The 20,348-nt window shown below is 42.1% G+C and overlaps 1 protein-coding gene across 1 annotated transcript in view; it reads left to right on the top strand.

Moving 5' to 3' along the window:
* LOC134395260 (netrin-4-like) overlaps nt 1-20,098 on the top strand; it is a 65,289-nt gene extending 45,191 nt beyond the window's left edge. Inside the window, exons 6-10 of the mRNA XM_063121394.1 lie at nt 5,495-5,708; nt 6,065-6,201; nt 7,281-7,349; nt 8,861-9,031; nt 17,060-20,098. Coding sequence (XP_062977464.1) covers nt 5,495-5,708; nt 6,065-6,201; nt 7,281-7,349; nt 8,861-9,031; nt 17,060-17,196 — 728 coding nt within the window. The 3' untranslated portion in view covers nt 17,197-20,098. The remainder of the gene's footprint in view (nt 1-5,494; nt 5,709-6,064; nt 6,202-7,280; nt 7,350-8,860; nt 9,032-17,059) is intronic.
* The last annotated feature ends 250 nt before the right edge of the window (nt 20,099-20,348 follow it).

Raw genomic sequence — 20,348 nt, forward strand, 5'->3', positions numbered from 1 at the left:
TGAATGCTAGTGCTGGCTCAGCCTCCGGCTCCCCGCCCCCTTCACCGACTTTTAACCTTTTATGAAAGCCCACAGTGAATGAGAAGCTGCTTAGCCTAACCTCTTGGTGTGCCTGACCATGTTGCATGACACCCAAGGACTACTCTTGGAGCTCTTTTCTCCTGTGACTTGGTAAAAGCGAAGCTTTGTAAAAGCTGCCATTGCACAAGATTGAATTTCAAGCCTTTTGGCAGTTGAAAGATTCTGTGTCCAGGTTCTAAAGTGGGGCCAAGGCTCTCCAACCAGAAAGGTGCATTATTAGATATTCACTTAGAGAGCAGCAACAGAGAAGTTGAAACCATTATTTACTAAGGAATCAACCAGTGGAAACCCTAGACCACTCTGCTTGGATGGAAGTAGATCTCAGTTTTCTGCATGGCTCTTTAATCTGATATGGGCCACCTTTTGCCCAAGCAAAGTTGTGACACATTTACCCTCAAATAGTCTCTTCAGAATTCACCTCTGTAAATGTGGAAGCTGGATGTCCATTTTGAATATTTGAATATAGGTTAAGCCTTCCCTAAAAATTACAAGCAGTATTTGATACCTGATAATTTTGTTTCAGTTTTTGATAGTTGACATATAGAAATATTAAGTATTTGATAGCAGGCATGCAATGGTAACTTCTTTTTTACAGTATTTGATAGTTGACAAGCAATAATATTTGACATATGCAATGGTATTTAATATGCGATATTTTATAGTTTACTACCTGCCAACATCAAAACAGAAGAGATGCTAAGAAGTCTTAAGCACCTGTAGTAAAAATGTAACATCCATAATTTTGAATTTAAAATTTGAAATATAATACTCAGAATTAATAAAATCTGAAATTTTGTCAAATTTAAGATTGAGGGCTATAATAAGTAGTTGCATACTTTTTTCAAGCACAGGGTAGATTGACAGTAATGTGCATTCGGAGGAGGTAACCCACCTCCTCAATGAGAGCATTGGATAACTTTAGTAGCTCCATGCACCATTCCAAACATGTTTCAGGTACCAAATTATGCATCAGAAACTTGAAGAGATACAAAATATATACACAGCATTTCATTTCATTGATTACATTTCTATACTGTGCAATAGCCAAAGCTTACTGGGTAGTTTACAAAGATTTAAAAAACTTAAAAATGCAATACTGTACATAATATAAACTGTTTACGTATAAATATATAAACAGACAGCACACACCTACCAATGTTAACAATCATCAATAAGAATCTCGGATCCAAATTATAAACCTTATCATATGGTCCTAAATGCTTGGGGGTAGAGGAGAGTCTTAACCTGGCACTGAAAAGATAACAATGCCGATGCCAGGCGGGCCTCACTGGGGAGATGTTCCATTATTGGGGGGTCACCACCAAGAAGGCCCTCTCTCTTGTTTCTACCATTGGAGTCTCTCTCAGAGGAAGGACCTAGTGGAGGGCCTTAGGTGATGAATGTAGCATATGGGGAGGTTCATGCTAGGGGAGGTGCTCCATCAGGTTTTGTGGTCCCAAGCCATATAAGGCTTTATTGGTTAAAACCAGCACTTTGAATCAGTCTCTGAAACATATAGGCAGCTAGTGCAAGTGGGCCAGAATTGGTGTTATATGTTTGGAGCTTCTTGTCCCTCTAACCCATCTGGCCACCACATTTTGCGCAAGCTGCAGCATATGCAGAGAGATTTGCATACTTCTAGTAGTAACAGAATATGGGAATACTACTATATCTACACAATTAGTGGTTGTACTAATTCCTATGATGTTGATGCATTGGGTTGTCACCTATGGTATACTAAAGATCTTACTGCAGAGTGTCATGCATTATAAGTCTTTCAGCAGGGGTCCACAAATCTGCTCACTGGGTTACCAATGGAGACCATTATTATTATTATTTATTTATTTATTTATTTATTTATTTATATAGCACCATCAGTGTAAGACCATCACTTTTGATCTGGCAAGTGCAGCATGGGAGAAGTCCCACTGAAAGTGCATGAAAAGCATCGAAAGCCTTGCTTGTCTCTGTTTTCACACTGTGGCAACTACACATTTATTTGGCTGCCAAGGCTAGCCAATATTTGTGGATCCATCTCCCTTAGTTGACTGTAAACCAGGTTCTCTGATGTGAATGGCCCTACTGATGGCCTTTTCATCAGTGTTTGTTGTTAATGACCAAGCCACTAAGCAGGACGCCATAGCTCAACCGTCCGCAACCTGGGGAAGTTTCGGACTACATCTCTTACCAACCTCAGCCAGAATAGCCAGTGATCAGGTAAAATGGGAGGTGTATTCCAAAACATCTGAAGGGCAACAGGTAAAAGAAGGCTGCCACAGCTTACGATTCTTTATTTGTGCCACACCTTGTCCTGCTGCAAATACTTGAAAAGTTGGGATCTACCAGGAATAGCTCTCATAGTCAGCTTAGAAAAGCCAAAATGTTAAATATGCACCGTCTTCCTTCCTTTTTGCTTTTTTTACACTGTGAAATACCAAAGAGGAAAATAACAAATTTGTCATGGCAGATTGCACAGATGTTTGCAAGATGAGCAATGCAGCTCTCAGCTCCATTGTGAGAAGGAAGAAAGGAAGGAAGAAGAAATCAGGAAGGGGGAGGGCATCCAAATCACCCCCTCTCTTTCTCCAGTGGGCACCAGGTTAGGGAATGAATGCAATGGCAAAATCTGAATGAAATACCCTATTAATCCCCCAATGAAAGCCTACTTTAAGAGTGCTCTTCCATCCAGAGCAAACAACCGAGGCTCAGCTGAAACAGGCCCTCAGGCTCCCAAGAAGGAACGCGAACAGGATCCTGCTCGGAAAGAATCTCTCAGCATTAGTCACAATAATCGAGCGCATTCTCTCTTAATCACCAGTAAGAGGGGATGGGTGGGAACTGGGTTGTGTAAGAGTCTGAATGCCGTGATGCTGGCCAAATCCTCCTTCGATGACTTCCGATCAGTAGGGATGCACAGACATTCCTTTAAAATGCATTAAACAAAAATCGCAGCCAAAATCGTAAGACACAAACATGAGCCCATCTGCCACTTCCAGTTATCCTGTCCTTTTGCTCATCTCTGGCCTTTCTTCTACTCTTTTGGTACCAAGATAGGGTGGAATGACTGGCAGGCTGTGCACATGACTTCATTCTAATGAAGGTTTGATGAGACACAGAAGAGCTCCTGACTTTTCTCCTCCCCACCCCCAAAAAAAAACCCTCATAAAAAGCAGCCATATGGGACCTTTCTTAGGTTCACAAGAAAACTAAATTGCCCTATCTGAGAAAACGTCATTGGAAGAGTAGAATGAGTGAACTTCAAATTGGGTATTCTACTTACTGGGAGCAAGTCCATCTCTCGTAAGAACATAATAAGAGCCATGCTGGATCAGATCAAGGATCCACTTTGTTCACCCAACTGTCAACAACATCCTCCTGCCCATGTTCCCCAGCAACTGGTGTACATAGGCTTACTGCCTCTGATACTGGAGGTAGCACATAGCAGTAGATGTGGAGGAAGAAAGAGAGCTCTAGCGTGGGAGGAGCAACATCTGCAGAATCTCAGTGGCCTGGTTCAGGGATGGAGAGATGCAAGGCCTGGGGCCTAAATCCAGCCCACTTAGGGTCCCAAGCCAGACCTCTGGGGTTCCCATGATGACCATCCCCCCTTCCTCTGGCATCAGCCCTGTAGGAGAGGTTGAAATGCCTCTACTAAGGTTTAGTAATTGGCAGTAAGAGCTTTAAGCTAAAACACACACACCCTTTTGCCTTCAGTTCCTCCCACCACTGAAATGTAGCCCACGAGAGCTTCACTAAAATAGAATATCATGCTTAGGCTGAAGGAGGTTCAACCCCCTTGGCCTGGTGCATGAACAGAATACACACACACACACACACACACACGAATGAGGGGGAAATCTGTGCAGTTTGCACTGTAATGTGAATTTACCTAATTTCAAACTTCTAAGCTCCTATGCTAGTGGTTCTCAACCTTCCTAATGCCGCGACCCTTTAATACAGTTCCTCATGTTGTGGTGACCCCCAATCATAAAATTATTTTCGTTGCTACTTCATAACTGTAATTTTGCTACTGTTATGAATCGTAATGTAAATATCTGATATGCAGGATGTATTTTCATTGTTACAAATTGAACATAATTAAAGCATAGTGATTAATCACAAAAACAATATGTAATTATATATTGTGAAATATGTGTTTTCCAATGGTCTTAGGCGACCCCTGTGAAAGGGTCGTTCAACCCCCAAAGGGGTCGCGACCCACAGGTTGAGAACCGCTGTCCTATGCGAACCGAAATCCTTCAAAATTTGTATTTTGCCAAATTTTGCAAAGGAGTTCTCCAATTTATTTGTTATTATTTTTTAAATGCATATGCCAGGAAAATAATGTTAAAAATGCATTTTATAAGAAAAAATGCTTGAAAAAGAATTTGTATATTTGGCAAAACAACATGCATGCATGCATGTGTTAGGAGAAAAATACATGCTCATGAATTTCCATACTTTTTTTTTTTTAAAAAAAAAAACCCTCAAAGTTCAGGACCACTGAACTTAAGCTTACAAAAATGAGAACCTGAGACAAAAAACAAAACTGACAGATTCATCGATCCCTAATGTACATACACATTCCATCACAAAGAACACACATTTATCGATATGGGTTGTCTCTAGTGAATATTTGGTATAGAAATGTAATGACATTTCATTCTAATTTCCATGCTGAATGAGTAAAGGCTCCCACCAGAATTTCAAAATTATTTCAAATTTATCTGAGAATGTTCTGATTGCCTTTCTGACATGAAGCTCTTGTTTGATTGATTGATTGATTTAACTTCTGCCCTTCCACCAAGAAAATGGCACTCAAGGCAGCTAACAATCATAAACACATTTTTCTTTTTTAAAAAATGCCAAAACAGTTAAAATTATTTATACACACACACACACACACACACACACACACACACACACTGTATATATATACAAATAAATTAAATGCACATAAAAACACCACCAGAAATTACAGAATAAAAACAGTTCCCACTCCAACAGACCATTTTGCAGCCCAAAGCCTGTTTGAACAGAAACTTCTTTGCCTGCTGATGGAATGAAAGCAGAGAGGGAACCAACCTCGTCTGCTTTGGCAGCAAGTTCCATAGCCCAGTAACAGTGATTGAGAAGTCCCTTTTTCATGTCCCCATCAAACGTGCCTCTAAAGGGTGCATCATCAAGAGAAGGGCCTCCCACAAAGATCTTAAAACTTGGGTAAGCTCGTATGGAGAGAAGGCAATCTTTCATGTAACCTGGTCCCAAGGTGTATAGGTCTTTAAAGGTCTTAATCAGCCCTTTCAATTGTGTCAAGATACAGACAGCTAGCTTGAAAGCCTTGTGGAGATTCCACCCGCAGTCCCTAACTGTGGGCTTTTCATTTCAATGGCATGTTTACCTGTTTATTTAGCCTGCTCCTGCCACACCATGGGCTCAGTGAATTCAACATTCAACCACAGCTGGAGATGCCATCCCAAGACGGGATTCTGCTACTGCAAGCCAGGTGTCGCCGGCCCAAAATGTGACAGCTGCCTCTTGGGATATTGGGGCTTTGGAGAAAATGGCTGCCAACCTTGTGACTGTGCCAGAGACTGTAACAAGCACACTGGAGAATGTCTGAAGAGGTATGCAAAGTCCTGATTGTGAACTGAAAATGTACACAATTGCTAGGCTTTTAAATCTAGCAAGATCCTTATTCTTGTGGCCTTCAATTTGTTGTACAGCCAATAATGCTGCAGCCCAACTGGGTGACTGCTGATTTCTTTTCCAAATGATATGATTGCCTATTTCTATGGAACAAACACTAATGATTGGTTCTTGCCAATGTCCAGTGTTTAACTTTGGTCATTGGAACTCTGGAGTTGAGCTTGCCTCTCCATCACTGAGCAGTAGGTGAATGAAGCTGAGGCTAATACATGGCAGAATATCTTATCCTGTAATCCTAGCTCGGTTTCCGCTCTTTCTTATTTCCTCTTCCCAGTTATGACAATCCAGCATTTTTCAATGTTCCAATTGGTGGGAGAATCCCTGACCTCATTCAAACACCAGCCAATGAAAGTGAAGATGAGTGGCAATGGAATGATCATGAGCAGGGATTTTCCGCATTAAGACATCCAGGTATGAATGTAGGTTTTTCAAGAAATTGATGAATTGACATCTTTGTTACAACTTTGCCCACCTGTTCAAGTCTTCAGTGTTTTTACAGAAATACTCAGAGCTTTATTTCTAAAACACTGGCTAAGATAAAAGTACTGACATCTGTCATGATGGAAGATTCACTGCTGAGCACTGAATGTTCCTTCTAACATGGAACCAGGTAACACCTGCAGGATTAAAAAAAACAGAAGTTCCAAGTAAGCAAGTTTAGGGATTACTATGTAAGCATTTAGCTTAGCTAGATTTCTAGACCTCATTATTATTTTGGCAAAAGAGTTGTCTCTAATCACTCAAGGGTCTGTATTTATGGATGGCATTTCCTTTTGTTCCTGAATTATTTTTAACCAGCACAGTTCACATGGAGGTTGAGGTAGCTCACCAGAATGGGGAGTGTATGCAAAAGCTACACTTTGGCTGCAATCCTATTCTCTCTTACCTGGGAGTAAGATCCCTTAAAAAACAATGAGACTTATTTCTGAGTAGACATGTGTAAGTTTTTGTTATGAATCACTCAAGCTCCAGGTGTATAAGCACAGCGTCTAGTATATTGTGTTAGGAAAACTCCCAAACTACAAGCATGGGATTACAGCCTTAATTTATCAGTCCCAATCCAGAGGAAAGGAATTTGTTACAGCTTCCTTTAAACGGCTTTACAGCTTTCTCAAAAGTGCTCATATTCAGTTAATGACGAGATAAAACATCAGTTAGGTTGTGAGATTTTTGAAGTGTTATTTTGTTTCCACTTGGAATCTGATTTCTGACCTGCTTCCTATTTAGTACCTGTTAACTGTGCAATAGATTGCATGCAGGGCATTTAGCTTACTACTGAGAAAGCTTGGCATAGCTATTTTCCATTACAATGTCAGATTTGCAACTAAACGATTTCTCTCTAAAATCTATTTTAATGGCATATCCAGATATTTGAATCAGAATATTATACATGAACATAAAAATGACTTGATTTCTCACCCACCCATCCTCTGTCCTCTTTTAATGTAACCCCCATCCTTCAACACTTTGGCCTATGGTTCCCTGGCTAGAAAAGTGTGTATGCAAAGAGAAGATACTAGGAAGCGTCAGCAATTTCTGCCAGATGAAATATGCTTATGGTAAGTGAGTGAAATGCTGCTTCTCATTTAAATGGGGCGGGGAGGAGTAATGGAAATGCCAGTGCCTCTTTGCTCTTGCTCTCCAACATTGGGGAGTGGGGAGAAGACAAATGTTAATTGCTTCACAATGGAAGTAATACACATGGCCATCTAAAAGGGTTGGGTCTGTATGACCATTATGTCCAGGGCCTAAAATTACCTTGCTGCAGCACTGGAGCCATATAACTCACCCACGGGCCTTCTCTGTAGCAGCAACCGCCCTCTGCAAAACATTGCCCCATGCAGTTTGGGAGGCAGAAAATGTGGTATCTTTCAAACGCCTCCTAAAAAAAAATAACTTTTCACCCAGGCTTTCCCTGGGCCTTAAGTAAACTAACCATGCCATGCCCTTTTGCTGTTCCTTGATAGATTTTATTGGAGTTGTTTTAATGTTGTGTTTTTAATGTTGTGTCTTAACATATTTTAATATTGTAAACTGCTGAGGGTATTTAATATAATCAGTGGTATATAAATGCCACAAATAAAATAAAATAAAATAAATAATAAACTTATGACACATCGCCCCCTCCTCTTCATCTAAGGAGCCCAGATCAGCTTATACAGGATTCCCAGGCCATCTCTCATTCAGGTAGCTTCCAGGACTAGATCTGCTTTGTTTCAGCAGTAGGACTGCGTCATGTGGTTTCAGACCATTGTCATTCTGTTTCCACCTTTTTAATTTGGCTTTTCAAACTGTTCTTGGGGTTTTTAAGGATGTTTTTAACGTTTTGCTATGTCTTTATTGGTGTATGATTTTTGTTTTCTGATTTTTTGTAAAGCTGTCTTGGATGGTTCCAGAAATGTAAATAAACCAGCCTTGGGAAGTAAGAGATTGGGAGTGAAAGCACCCACAGCCTTTAACTTGCCATCATTTATTGCCCATTGGTGGCAATTAGGGATTCAACCTGCGGGTTTTGTGGTGGATTACCTTTTTCTGAGTCACATGGACTTGTGGGTTGGTTTTTAATTTGGGGGGATTTGCTCTAATACACATTAGAGCATTTGTGTTACGTGCACAATAGAATTAGCTCAAGTAGAACAACATTCTTATTAAACCAGTCTGATTCCGTCAATGAGCAATGAAAGATGAAACAAAAGACACCTAAGAATCTGTGAAATACAGACAGAATAGGTTTAACAAATTCTGATTATCCCTAGCGGCAATGGCCACTTCCCTCCCTGAGTGAATAGCAATGACAGTGCTAGAGAAAAGATTAACCACCTGCACCCCACAGTCTCACGTTTGTCCTCCTCTCCTCTCTACACTTCACGCTTTTCATGTATCATCTAGTTTGGCCTTAAGATGCTCAAGAAATCCACATTCTGTGCCAGAGCTGTGAAGAAAGGCAGTACTGCTAATAAAGTGTACTATGACCCTCTTAGCAGTGTCTTCAGCTTCTGCCACTTTTGCATAGCTAAATATATTGCCCTTTGGGTGAAATTAATGGCATTTGTCTTTTACTTTCTGGCAGTGATAAAAGCAAAGATCCTCTCTGCCCATGACAAAGGAACCCACGCTGAAGTCATAGTGAAGGTAAAGAAGGTTCTGAAATCAGGCAAAGTGAAAATCACCAGGAATAACAGGAGCATCTATCCAGAGTCTTGGACCAACAGGGGATGTACATGCCCTATTCTTAATCCCGGTGAGTATTCTGTATTAATGCTACAGATGCTGTGGGGAAAGGGTACGGTCATGGATTTCTTCAGTGAGGAGGCAGATCTACCTAGCTCTTCACAGAATCCATCTTGTGCTTTGCAACTTTTTGTCTGCATATGAAAAGATCTATGAGCATAAACCAGCATTTTCTGCCAAAGGCAGCAGCTTTACAGAGCATCCTCAGACAAGTGTTTTTTCCCACGCTCGTTACTGCCCACACATGGTTTTTTGTATGTCCTTTAGATGATATCGGCCTCTTGCATGTCTCACACTCCTTCTGGCCTTCATTCCATCTCAAAATAAACCCTGGTATATCTGTTTTTTTTTTAATTATTTTATTGTTTTTGGAAATGAAACGTTCTGCCATTTACTGTTGTGTGCAGAAAAAATTGTGTGATAAAAACGCCCATGGAATGAGCCACGGGGTCATTGTTTATTTCCTCTTTCTTCCCCATGCAAAAAAAGAGGAAGTATTGTGGGACAGAAGCAGGAGGAAAGCGATGGTAAGGAAATGCGATTTTCCCCCATCCGATGACGCTCTTACTCTCAAATAATGATGCTACTTAGTCGTAATGCAGGCAGCATACCCACAAACAAAAGAAGAGCCTGTGAATGTTCTTGCCATTCTTTTCCCCAGAAAAAAAGAGCAAGGTGGTGCCCCAGTGCACCCTGAATATTCCACGCCTCATCAAGCAGCTTACTGATCTCCTGTGAGTTGGCCTATCCACCACAGAATTCGCATCTGTGAAATAATAGTAAAACTATGTGACCATATTAAGGAGATGTAGTGTTTCTTTCAGATGATTGGGTCAGGTTCTGTAGCACTAACTTTCATGGCAGCCTTTTGCATGATTCTTTCCATTTGACCTGCTATACTTCATAATTCAATGCCCCATGCCCCAATAGGTCCCATCTTCTTTAAACTGGAGCCTGGGAACGTGCTCTGGACCGTGGATTTCATTTAAAGTCAAAGGAACCAGAGAATGAACCAGATTAACTTCTGGGTTCCATTAGGTTAGGATGAGCAAACATGCCTCCCCAAAGGTCGCCTCTGCCTTGGCCCTCATCCTTCGATCAATTACTAACCGATAAATTATATTCTGCTTTCTTTATCTTGAGACTAAATTAAACACACATCCACATTGACCTAAAGGAAGTGTTTTGTCTAAAATGCAGGGTTTATAACCTAATCAGTCACCATGATTAACGTGAGAAGAAGCCCTCTGTGAATAGACTATCATTCTACTGCATCGTATTCTTTGAAACTCCTGTTTGGATTTTCCATTTGCCAAGCCCTATAAACGAAGGCAGGAGGCAGACAATAGCTTCTTCTTTCTTTATTAAGAGAGAGAGAGAGAGAATTGAAGGCAATTTGAAAGGGAAATTGCTGCTTATGGTGTGTATGCATTACTCATCCTTTTTGCCTGTGCTAAGTAGGTTTGGCAAAAAAAACGGTATTGTTTCCAAAATAAGAAAGAAAAAACAACAACACAGCAAACCAATTAGATCTGAGTGACAATGAGGCAAAAGGAATGAAGTGAAGCCTCTCACAACCCACTGCTGACTCTCTTACATTGTTTGTTTCCAGTAGAGTTCTAACTTTAGAACCTAGCCCCTGTTGCTGTCCCTGCAAATGGATCTGCAGCAATTAGCAGGTGATCATGTTTATTGAAGTTGTACCTCAAAGCATTTTTCATAAGTTATGAGGAGGTGGGGGTGGTGAAGCCCCCATTCCCAAAGGTTTGCATTAAACTTTAGAGAACAGGCATTTTCTAAAAAATGTTGGGAGGAGTTGACTTATCTTCACAGCAACACTGTGAAGTAGATTAGGTGGAAGGAGGGAGAAGGAGAAGGAGAGAGACCTGGTTCACAAGATCACCATGGGTTAAACAACCCACAATGGCTTGTTTGAGCCATGGTGAATGCTAGGCCCCATTTGCAGTAGGCCATGGGTTATTTGAGGGTTGTTTCCCCCTCCAGCAAGTCATGCCGCCTGGGTTCTGAGGACACTAGTCATGCCTGGGTAGTTGATAAGGTAAATGGTGCTGGAAACGCACTGTAGTTTGTTTACCCCACGGTGATCAGGTGAACTGGCCCAGGGAGTAACTTGCCAAAGGCTATGAGTAGCCTGAACCCTAATCTCTTTCTGTGAATGGAACCGAGTTTATACAATGGGGTTTTCCCAGCTCCTCCTCCTATCTGCAGTCCCTTGTGGACCCCAAAAAACTGTTCCTGGGGACTGGGTGACACTTGGTCATGGTTTGAGGGGGCTGTAGATGGAGGAAAGAGTTTACAGAAATAGGGATGCAGGAGAATTTTGTTTAGTCTGTATTTTTAATTGAACTGATCTAATTCACATTTTCACCTGGATTAATATGAGTATTGGGAACAGAGTTCTCATTTGGAGTGTGCACTTCTCCAAATTTTGCAACCAATTTCTCAGGTCAGAAAAAAGTGTACAGAAATGAATATTTTAGGGGGAAAGTGCATACAAAAATGCATTATTATTATCCGTATTTTAGGAGGAAATGCATAAAATAGTATTTGTTAAAGAAAATCCATATAAAATGCATATTTTAGGGGGAAATGCATTCAAGTTAAATGGGAATTTTCAGACAGAAAAGGATGAATGGTACTGATGCTTGAACCCACGCAAAACTGGCATGACCAGAAATGGACTTAATCATACATTTCTGGGTGGAAATCACCTCGCTTTACATGGACAGGGGAGCAACTTAAGATTCAAGCCAGTGAGCTTGAACACCATGCAGAGAGTTGAACGCAAATCTCCCCAGTCCAAATCCAACACTTGATCCACTACACCAGGGGTGGGCAGAAAGCAGATCTCCAGATATTTTTAACATCAATTCCCAAAAGCCCTTGTCAGGATAGCCAATGGTCAGGAATTCTGGGACTTGAGGTCCAGAACTTTTGGAGATCTACTTTCTGCCCATCCCTGCACTACGTCACCACATGTGAAATACTGAAATATTGATATCCACACACATCTTTTATACAGTTCTGAATATACCCACATTCTCTTTCTTCCTGAATACCCTCAAAGTATTGCATCCTTCCTGTCTCTCTTTGTTTTCAGCAAGGGGAAGAGCGTCCTTAGGAAAAGACAAGGAACTAATCCACATTCGCCCCTGCTAGTCCAGTCTGGCACTACAGTCACTAGGGCTTTGTGCTGTGCATAGCAATCTGGCTCCCTGCCCAACTATCTCTATGGCATTGTACTGTATGTTCTTGCTTGGCTGGTGACAGGAAGTCCATATCTAATCTCACAGCCTTCAATCATAAAACTTCATTTATAGTGTAGTAGTGCCATGGAATTCCAGTACGGTTTTTTTAAAAAACAACAACATAATGATAGAAATCTAGAAACTAACAAAAAATAGTTACCCTCCCTCCACTACTTAATATAGATTTGGGTGGGTAAGGACATCAACAGGCATTGTTTGGTTGGGCAGTCAAACCACTAACATCAGAACATAAATTAATCCTCCCATCTTGCTTTATTTAGGAAGTAATCTACTGTATCAGTATAGGAGCAAAGAATGTAAGACCATAAGAAGAGCCATGCTGGATCAGACCAAGGGTCCATCTAGTCCAGCACTCTGTTCACACAGTGGCCGACCAGCCATCGGCCAGGGACCAACAAGCAGGACATGGTGCAACAGCACCCTCCTCAGCAACTGGGGCACAAAGGCTTATTGCCTCGAATACTGGAGATAGCACACAACCATCAGGGCTAGTAGCCATTGATAGCCTTTGCCTCCAGGAATTTATCCAACCCCCTTTTGAAGCCATCCAGATTGGTGGCCATCACTACATCATGCCAAGAGTCACTGCCCTCGTCCTAGAGAAATCAGCACAGATGTGCATACATGGGTGGATTCTACTCTCCCTATACCTGCCCTTTACTCCCTCAAACAAATGGTCCTAATAGAACCCCCAGACCTCTCTGAACAGGTAAGCGTCTGATTTTCTCTCCAGATGTTTGCCAGTCTCTTGCCTCATCCTCCAATCAAGCTCTAGGGAACTGTGGGAAGCAGGCCAAAGATCATACGCATTGTCTAGGTCTGCCCTCAGCAATTTATCATGGCAACTGCAGTGCAAAAAGAGCAGCTACTGTTGCTCACCTCATCATATTTTTGGAATCTGCTCTGCAAAGATCCTGGGAGACAAGATGTAAATATTTTGTTTTCCAAAATCTGTTAATTGTAATTAAGGACACAGACCTATACATGCTTACCTGGGAGTGTCCCATTGAATTCCATGGAGAAATTTCCCAGTAGATGTGCAGAAGATTGCATTCTCTCTCTCTCTCTCTCTCTCTCTCTGTGTGTGTGTGTGTGTAATGCTGTAATTTTATGAAATATTTTAGCCATTTTGTTTGTTAATATTTGCAATTGGTGAGTGATGTGCTTATTCTCTGAAGGTGGAAAGAACTGATGAGAGCATTAGTACTTCCTTTTCTCTTCCTTTGAACAAAGAGCTCCATCAGATGGGGGGGGGGAATCATGCTTGCCTACTGTGGCTTCTTCGCCCCCACTTTTGTTGCTCAATACTTCCTCTTTCTCTCAGGGAGAGGAAAGAGGAAGTAAACAATGTGCCCCATTCAGGGGGCTGTTTTGATCCCGCTGCTTCTCCTGCACACAGCAGGAGACAGCGGAAACTTCTGTCTTTAAAAATAATACGTAGTAAAGGCTTTTTTGGTCATGTAAAGGCTAGAAGGGGCGTGAGGCAGATGAGATTGTGAGAGGGACCCGTGAAAATCCGTGAGTGCCCAGTTACGAGTGTGCAATAAAACGCTCGTCTGATGACGCCCTTTAAAGTCTCTGCTATTGTGGATTATAACTAGTGAGGGGATTCTAGAGAAAGGGAAAGCGGTGCTTTCTGTGGCCCGATGAGATTGTGTACCGTAGCCACTATTTATTTTTATTGCACTTATATCCTGCCTTTTTCCTCCTGCAAGGAACCCAGGGCAGCTTCCATGATCCTCTTCCTCTCCATTATATCCTCTGTGAGGTAGGTTAGGCTGAGAGTCAATGACTGGCCCAATGTCACCCAGTGAGCTTCTTGGCCGAGTGGGGACAAGAGCTCCGATCTCCTGAGCCCCAATCCAACACTCTAACCACTACACCACACTGCCCTTCTATGTCCAGAATGTGTTGGCGGGCATCCATTATTATTGTCCAGGAGCTGTCTAGTCAGGTGATGCACAGACAAAGATATCATGCACTTGCCCACCCTTTTGCTTCTAGTGCACAGAAGGGCTGTCCAGCTTAAAGACAAAGGACCGTCAGAAGGAGAGCAGTGACCTTGAAGTTGCCCATCAACAGCTTGTATCCAGACAGCAGGCGATAAAGGCACACGGGTCACCTGGCCATAGTGTTCCCCACTACGATAAGACACACTGCATTTCTGTTTGAATTATAATCATTATTACTAAATACGTATAAATCAGCGTATGCACCCATTACACAAGCATGTTTTTTGTGGCGCATTTCCTATTTTTGGGTGAGCTGTCAATGGCTAGCCAACTCTCTTGTAACTTTGGGGTTACTGAGCAAGCGGCAAAGAGAAAAGTCTTTTCTGCCTCTCTCTCTCTCTCTCTCTCTCTCTCTCTCTCTCTCTGCGTGGGGATTTGGTCCTGTGTGTTTAGGTCTCTTCACAGCATAAGAGTTATGTTTTGTTTGACAGTAAGTACTACAGCAGAGGGTGGGAGGGCAGGAAGACGAGTATATTCTGTTCTCATTTAAAGTGCCCCTCAAGGAAAATGCCTCTAATCTGACAGGGATACAGAGCCTGAATTTCCTGGATCTGTCTGAGCTGTTGTAAAATATCCCTATTGTGAGCGGGGGCATGCAGAGAGATGTGTCGTTCGTTATTCAGGGGAAAATACAGGGTTGGCATTTGTTACATTTAATAGCCATCTTGGCTTAGCTGCAGAGCACATGCAAACTAAACTGGCCCCTTTAGGCAGCTCAGCAGCCAACTGGAACACCAGAGCCTTGTAATAATTGTGTTTATTTTGTTCCGCCCCAGAAAATGCTGAGCATTATTGTGGACCTTTGGGGTTTTGGCAGGTTTTCTGCTAAAGGGAGAGAGGCAAGTGCCATGTACCCTTATCTTGGGTTCAGAGATGTTATTCTTGAGAAGGAAACTTTGGATGCTGCTCATGTTCACATAGAGAATGACATCCTGCTCCACTTTGATAGGGAAAAGTTAATCTTCACTTCAGTTAAAAACTGGAATACACGGCGTAAATATTATTTCAGACCCACCTGTGTGGCCAGGACAAATGCAGAAATTTCAAGCAGAATGTGGAATTCATTTATTTTCATGTGTTGTTTTATTATTACTGTTTCTAGCATTGTAACCCTGTCTTTCCATAGAAATAATGAAGATAGCTTAAAGTCAGTAAGACGATAATAAAGACAGTGAAATACAATCAATGATCTAAAAAAAAAAGAGAGAGGGAAAGATATAAAAGCCACCGCAAATAAATCCCCATTCAAAGCAGAATCTCTGAAAAGCACCCTGGAATACAACTATCTTTGTTGCTCACTGAAAATTCAATGGGGCCCAAGTCTGTCACTCTTGGAAGGCTGTTCCAGATTTTGGGTGCCACTACCACAAAAGGCCCTGTCTAATGCCCTGTTGCCCACCCATCATACATCTGATGGTGGGGAGACCTGAAGGAAAGCCTTTTGGGTAGGCTTGTATAGGGGGCATAGCTCAGTAGCAGAGCACATACCGTATTTCTTCGATTGTAAGACACCATCGATTGTAAGACGCACACTAATTTCAGTACCACCAACAGAAAAAAAAAACCTAAGACACACCCACGATTCTAAGATGCACCCCATTTTTAGAGATATTTATATGGGGAAAAAGTGTGTCTTAGAATCGAAGAAATAGGGTAGTTTCAATGCAAAGAGTTCCAGCTTCAATCCCCTACTTCTCCAGGCAGTTCTAGGAAAGACCCATCTGAAACCTTGGAGCTATTGATCTGACTTGTTGTCAGGCAGCTTCCAGTGTTTTTGTGTTAAGATACTCTGGTCCTAGGCTGTTTAAGGCTTTCGAGGTCAAAATCAGCACCTTGAAGTGAGACCAGAAACGAACTGGTAACCAGTATAGCTGGGAAAGGATCAGGGTATCATGACTGATCTTCTGGCTCCATTCTGAAGCAAATGAAGCTTCCAGGCCAGCTTCAAAGACATCCGAACATAGAGTGCACTGCAGCAACTTAATCTGGAAACTATTAGGGCATGAATGACTGCAACCAAATCTGGTTTCTCCTGGAAACAGCGCAGCCGGTGTACAAGACAAAAATGGTAAAAGATGCCCCTGGCCACTGCTACCACCTGTCCACACAGGAGCAATGCCAGATGCCAGGAGTACCCACAGGCTGCAAACGTGTTGCTTTGGAGGGGTGCAGCCCTGTCCAAAACAGGCTGTACTAAACAGGGAAAATCCACTACATTTGATTAGGGCTGTTGTTCCAGAATAGGAGACAACCTATTAAATTAAAGAACATATACACTATTTGTTCCTCTAAGGATTGTCAACTTCTTCTACCAGCCTCTGCTGCTGGGCCTTCAAAACCAATTGCAGACATTAGCAGGTGATTACCATTTTATGTCCATGCTGTGAAAAGCTTCACCTACTGATACCTGTTAAAGACACAAGATCAGGTTGGCTGTGTGTGCGTGTTTTCTAGTCAGTTGGCAACACTGCTTCTCTCCCTCGTCAATCGTACCATTTTGAATTGCCTATCAGCTCATTCGCATTCACTTTAAAAAAAAAATTCCATCATCACTTAACAGTGTACTCCAGATGGTGTCATGCAGTGAGCTTGAAAGCATGTATTATATTATGCCAGGCTGAGCTAATGTGCAATTCTTGCACATCCTTCTTAATGCTATTTGTTCTCTGTGGGTTCGATGGGGCAATCAATATTCTGGGCCCACTCTAATAGTTTTGCTATCCTTTTTCAAACCAGGTATAGACTACCTGATAGCAGGACAGGAAGATACACGGACCAACAAACTCTTTGTGAATATGAACAGCTTGGTGAAGCCCTGGAAAGCTCATTGGGGGAAACTCATCGCAGACGTACTTCGAACTGGATGCAAATAGTATCTTCTTTCAAAGTGAAAGCCATGAACTTTACACCTGTTAGTAATATTGCAGTGAAAGGCCTAGTTAGTTATCTTATTGTCAATCTGAATGTTCCTAACTAAGGGGAATCCGCTACCATTATGTGTTTTCGGCAGGACTCTTGTGCCATTATTTCTTTCTTCCAAGACCACAATTATTCCCCCACCACCATATACATACACACACAAAAATGTAATACACTTAGGACTCACAGCTCAGCTTCTATAGCTCGCCTCCATGGTAATCCAGAGCTTTCACATACACATCACCAAGGCCAATACAAAGATTATAAGTTGAATTATAACGTTGAGCCAACCTGATACTACTAACACATAAACTTGCTACTGCTGCATTCATTTCTGAGGAGTTGCTTTCTTTAAGCAGCTGTAAAAGATGGGCATCAGCTTTGCCGAGCTGTGGAGCTACAAAATACTCAGTGCTTGGCCTATCACGGGATTTTTGCTTCATTTGACAACCCTTTCTCTTGTAAAGTTCAGCACAAGAGCTAGAATTCAAGTTCCATATATAGCATTTTGGGTTCCTAGAGTGTCCCACTGGTGATTGCACTTGGAATGGAAATATTCTGTAGATTTATGTTGTTTACGTCTGTACTTTGCCAGAGAAGCAAACAGGCAGAGCCTGTGAGAGATTCCCAGGACATAGCCATGAGACATGGATAGGATCTGATCCTGCAGGCGGGAGTCTCCATGGTCATTCACTGTGCTTTTCCAAAGAGCATCTGTGGAAAGGAGGTGGCTGAGGACCTAGATTACAAATCAGGGTGGGAGAGTTTGATTAGGGCCCACAGGTTCGCCTTCAAGTGCTCTACTCTCCCAAGGCATGTGCCAGCTCGACAACACTTCTGGCTTTAAAGCTGAGCCCACATGCTCTCCTCAATGTCCACCTCCCAGCAGAATCTGTTGCCCCACTTGCATTTCAGGATTGCTGCTACTCTGAAGGACTTTTGGGATTCTGAAATTTCCTTTATAAGGGAAAAATACAGCATCGGTCTGCAATTCTGTGCACAAGGAGATAGCAAAAGAAGTACCGGAAGCTGGGAGGGATTTGGGTTTGATGGACTCAAAGGAAGCTGCAGTGTGGCAAATGGGATTACCAAACTAATGCAAAGGAAAGGCTACCTCTGGGCCAGCCATGTGTTTACTCTGGCCTACTCTTTCCAAGGCAATACTTTATTCTCAAATTCTGTTCTGCTAACATGTACAAATATTCACATTGTCGCTGTCTGGGTTTTAGCCATTTACAATCACCTGCCTGCTTTCTCACTGCAAATGTGCACAGTTTGATTCTCAGAGAACTCTCTTCTCAAATACAAAACAAGGGCAGATAGCTGTAGCTGCTGGTATTTAATTCTTGCCATGGTCCAGAGCTCTGCTCAGAGGGAACAGGACCATAAAGATGTTTGAAATGCTGACCTTAAAGAAGCACACCTTATCCCATTGATTCCAACCCTCCATGGCAGTACAGCTGAGCAGGCATACAGCACCCACACAACTGCCCCTCGCACCGCCTGAGAGACTGGTAGGCCGACACGACTTCCTGGCCTGACAAGACACACACCTGTCTGTACTGCAGAAAAGCTTGGGAAGGTCATGGCTCCCTCGTCACTACTTGACCTTTGCTAATGTTATGTGCTATGCAGAGTATAGCTGTGGTTAATCCAGGTTCTGTGGCTTCCCATGCAGGAAGATACAAAGTGGCCCTCACCAGGCCCAACTTTTCCAAATCTGAAAGCCAGTTGTCGGCCATGGTTGTTCATTGGGAGAGATTCAAGATGCATGTGAATGCCAGTCAGGACTTGTTGCCGTTTCCCCATCCATGGCATGAGCCTGGTATTGCCCTCTCCCTTTGCAACACAGATGACAGCCGTACTGGCCTGTGAATTAAACAATGATGCACTAGTCTGTCCTGCTGTTTCCTCCATGTCCACTTTTTAATTGTTAAATCATGGCATGCACGTTTATTCCTTTTTCTTAAAAAAGACAGTGCTGTTTTTAACCCACTGAGAAACTGGTCTGGCCAATTGGTACTGTATAGAGCCAGCATCTATTACGTGGGCAGGAAACTTAGCGCAGTCCAGGAGGCCCAATAGACTATTGCAAACATTGGCCTGAACTGAGTCTTGCAGCAAAGTTGATAAATCTACACACAAGATGGTATTACCACAATGGCTTGGCTTGAAATCACGTCCATACAAGAACCATACCTAATACACACATTTTAATGGCACCTCATCCTTAAGGAAAGGCTTGGGTCATAGTTTGTCTTCACTGTTAAGTGAGAAAGCGCCTTAAAATAGTAGGGAAAAGGGCAAGGAAACAATTGACATTCCTTAGCTTTCACCACAACATAATAGATACCGACCATTCTAAGTCATCCATTCAAGACACACATTTTCATTATTTGAGACTGAGGAATACAATATGCAGTGTGTGCACATTATTTGTCCTAAAGACTACAAAGTTTGTTTTGAAGGTCACGGAGTTGTTGCAAAACAAATGAATCTAACCTCATCTAAAAACTTGGGGAAACACACAGCTAACTCCTCATACTTAACCACAGGCAATGGCCTATTACATATTATTGGTCTTTTCTTTCCTTTTATTTAGGATCTGGTATGCACTTCAGGTAATCAATGAGTAGAAGACATTTCTTCTAGCTACTCACAGTTTTCATTAAAATGTTAAAGTCAATTTGGATACATTATTGTAAATTCTACATTTATATTATATTGTCTGAATGTAACATCAACTTCTTCATGCCTTGTTCCGACAAGGAGTGTTCTGCCAGGCAAAGAGCTAGACTGACTACCTGTTTTGGCTGAACCTGAGGAATTTCATTTATATAAAGACCTTTGTCAGAAGCTCTGCTTTTGTACCTGCAATTTTGTGTGTGCAAATAAGTGAATGGGCAATTAATGCTACTTTGGCTCATAATCCCAAGATTTACATGCAGAGACAAAAGGGAGGTTCACGATCAGAAGAGGTGGGGGAAGAGGGATGTGTGGGTGAGGAAGCAGAAACTTCTGTGTTGCACAAAGAGAGGTACCAGAGAGGAACGTATTGGCAAACTGTACTGGACTTATTTCACATCTCAATCATGAACACCACGGT

This window comes from Elgaria multicarinata, chromosome 3 (assembly GCF_023053635.1).
Source record: "Elgaria multicarinata webbii isolate HBS135686 ecotype San Diego chromosome 3, rElgMul1.1.pri, whole genome shotgun sequence".
Taxonomy (NCBI): domain Eukaryota; kingdom Metazoa; phylum Chordata; class Lepidosauria; order Squamata; family Anguidae; genus Elgaria; species Elgaria multicarinata.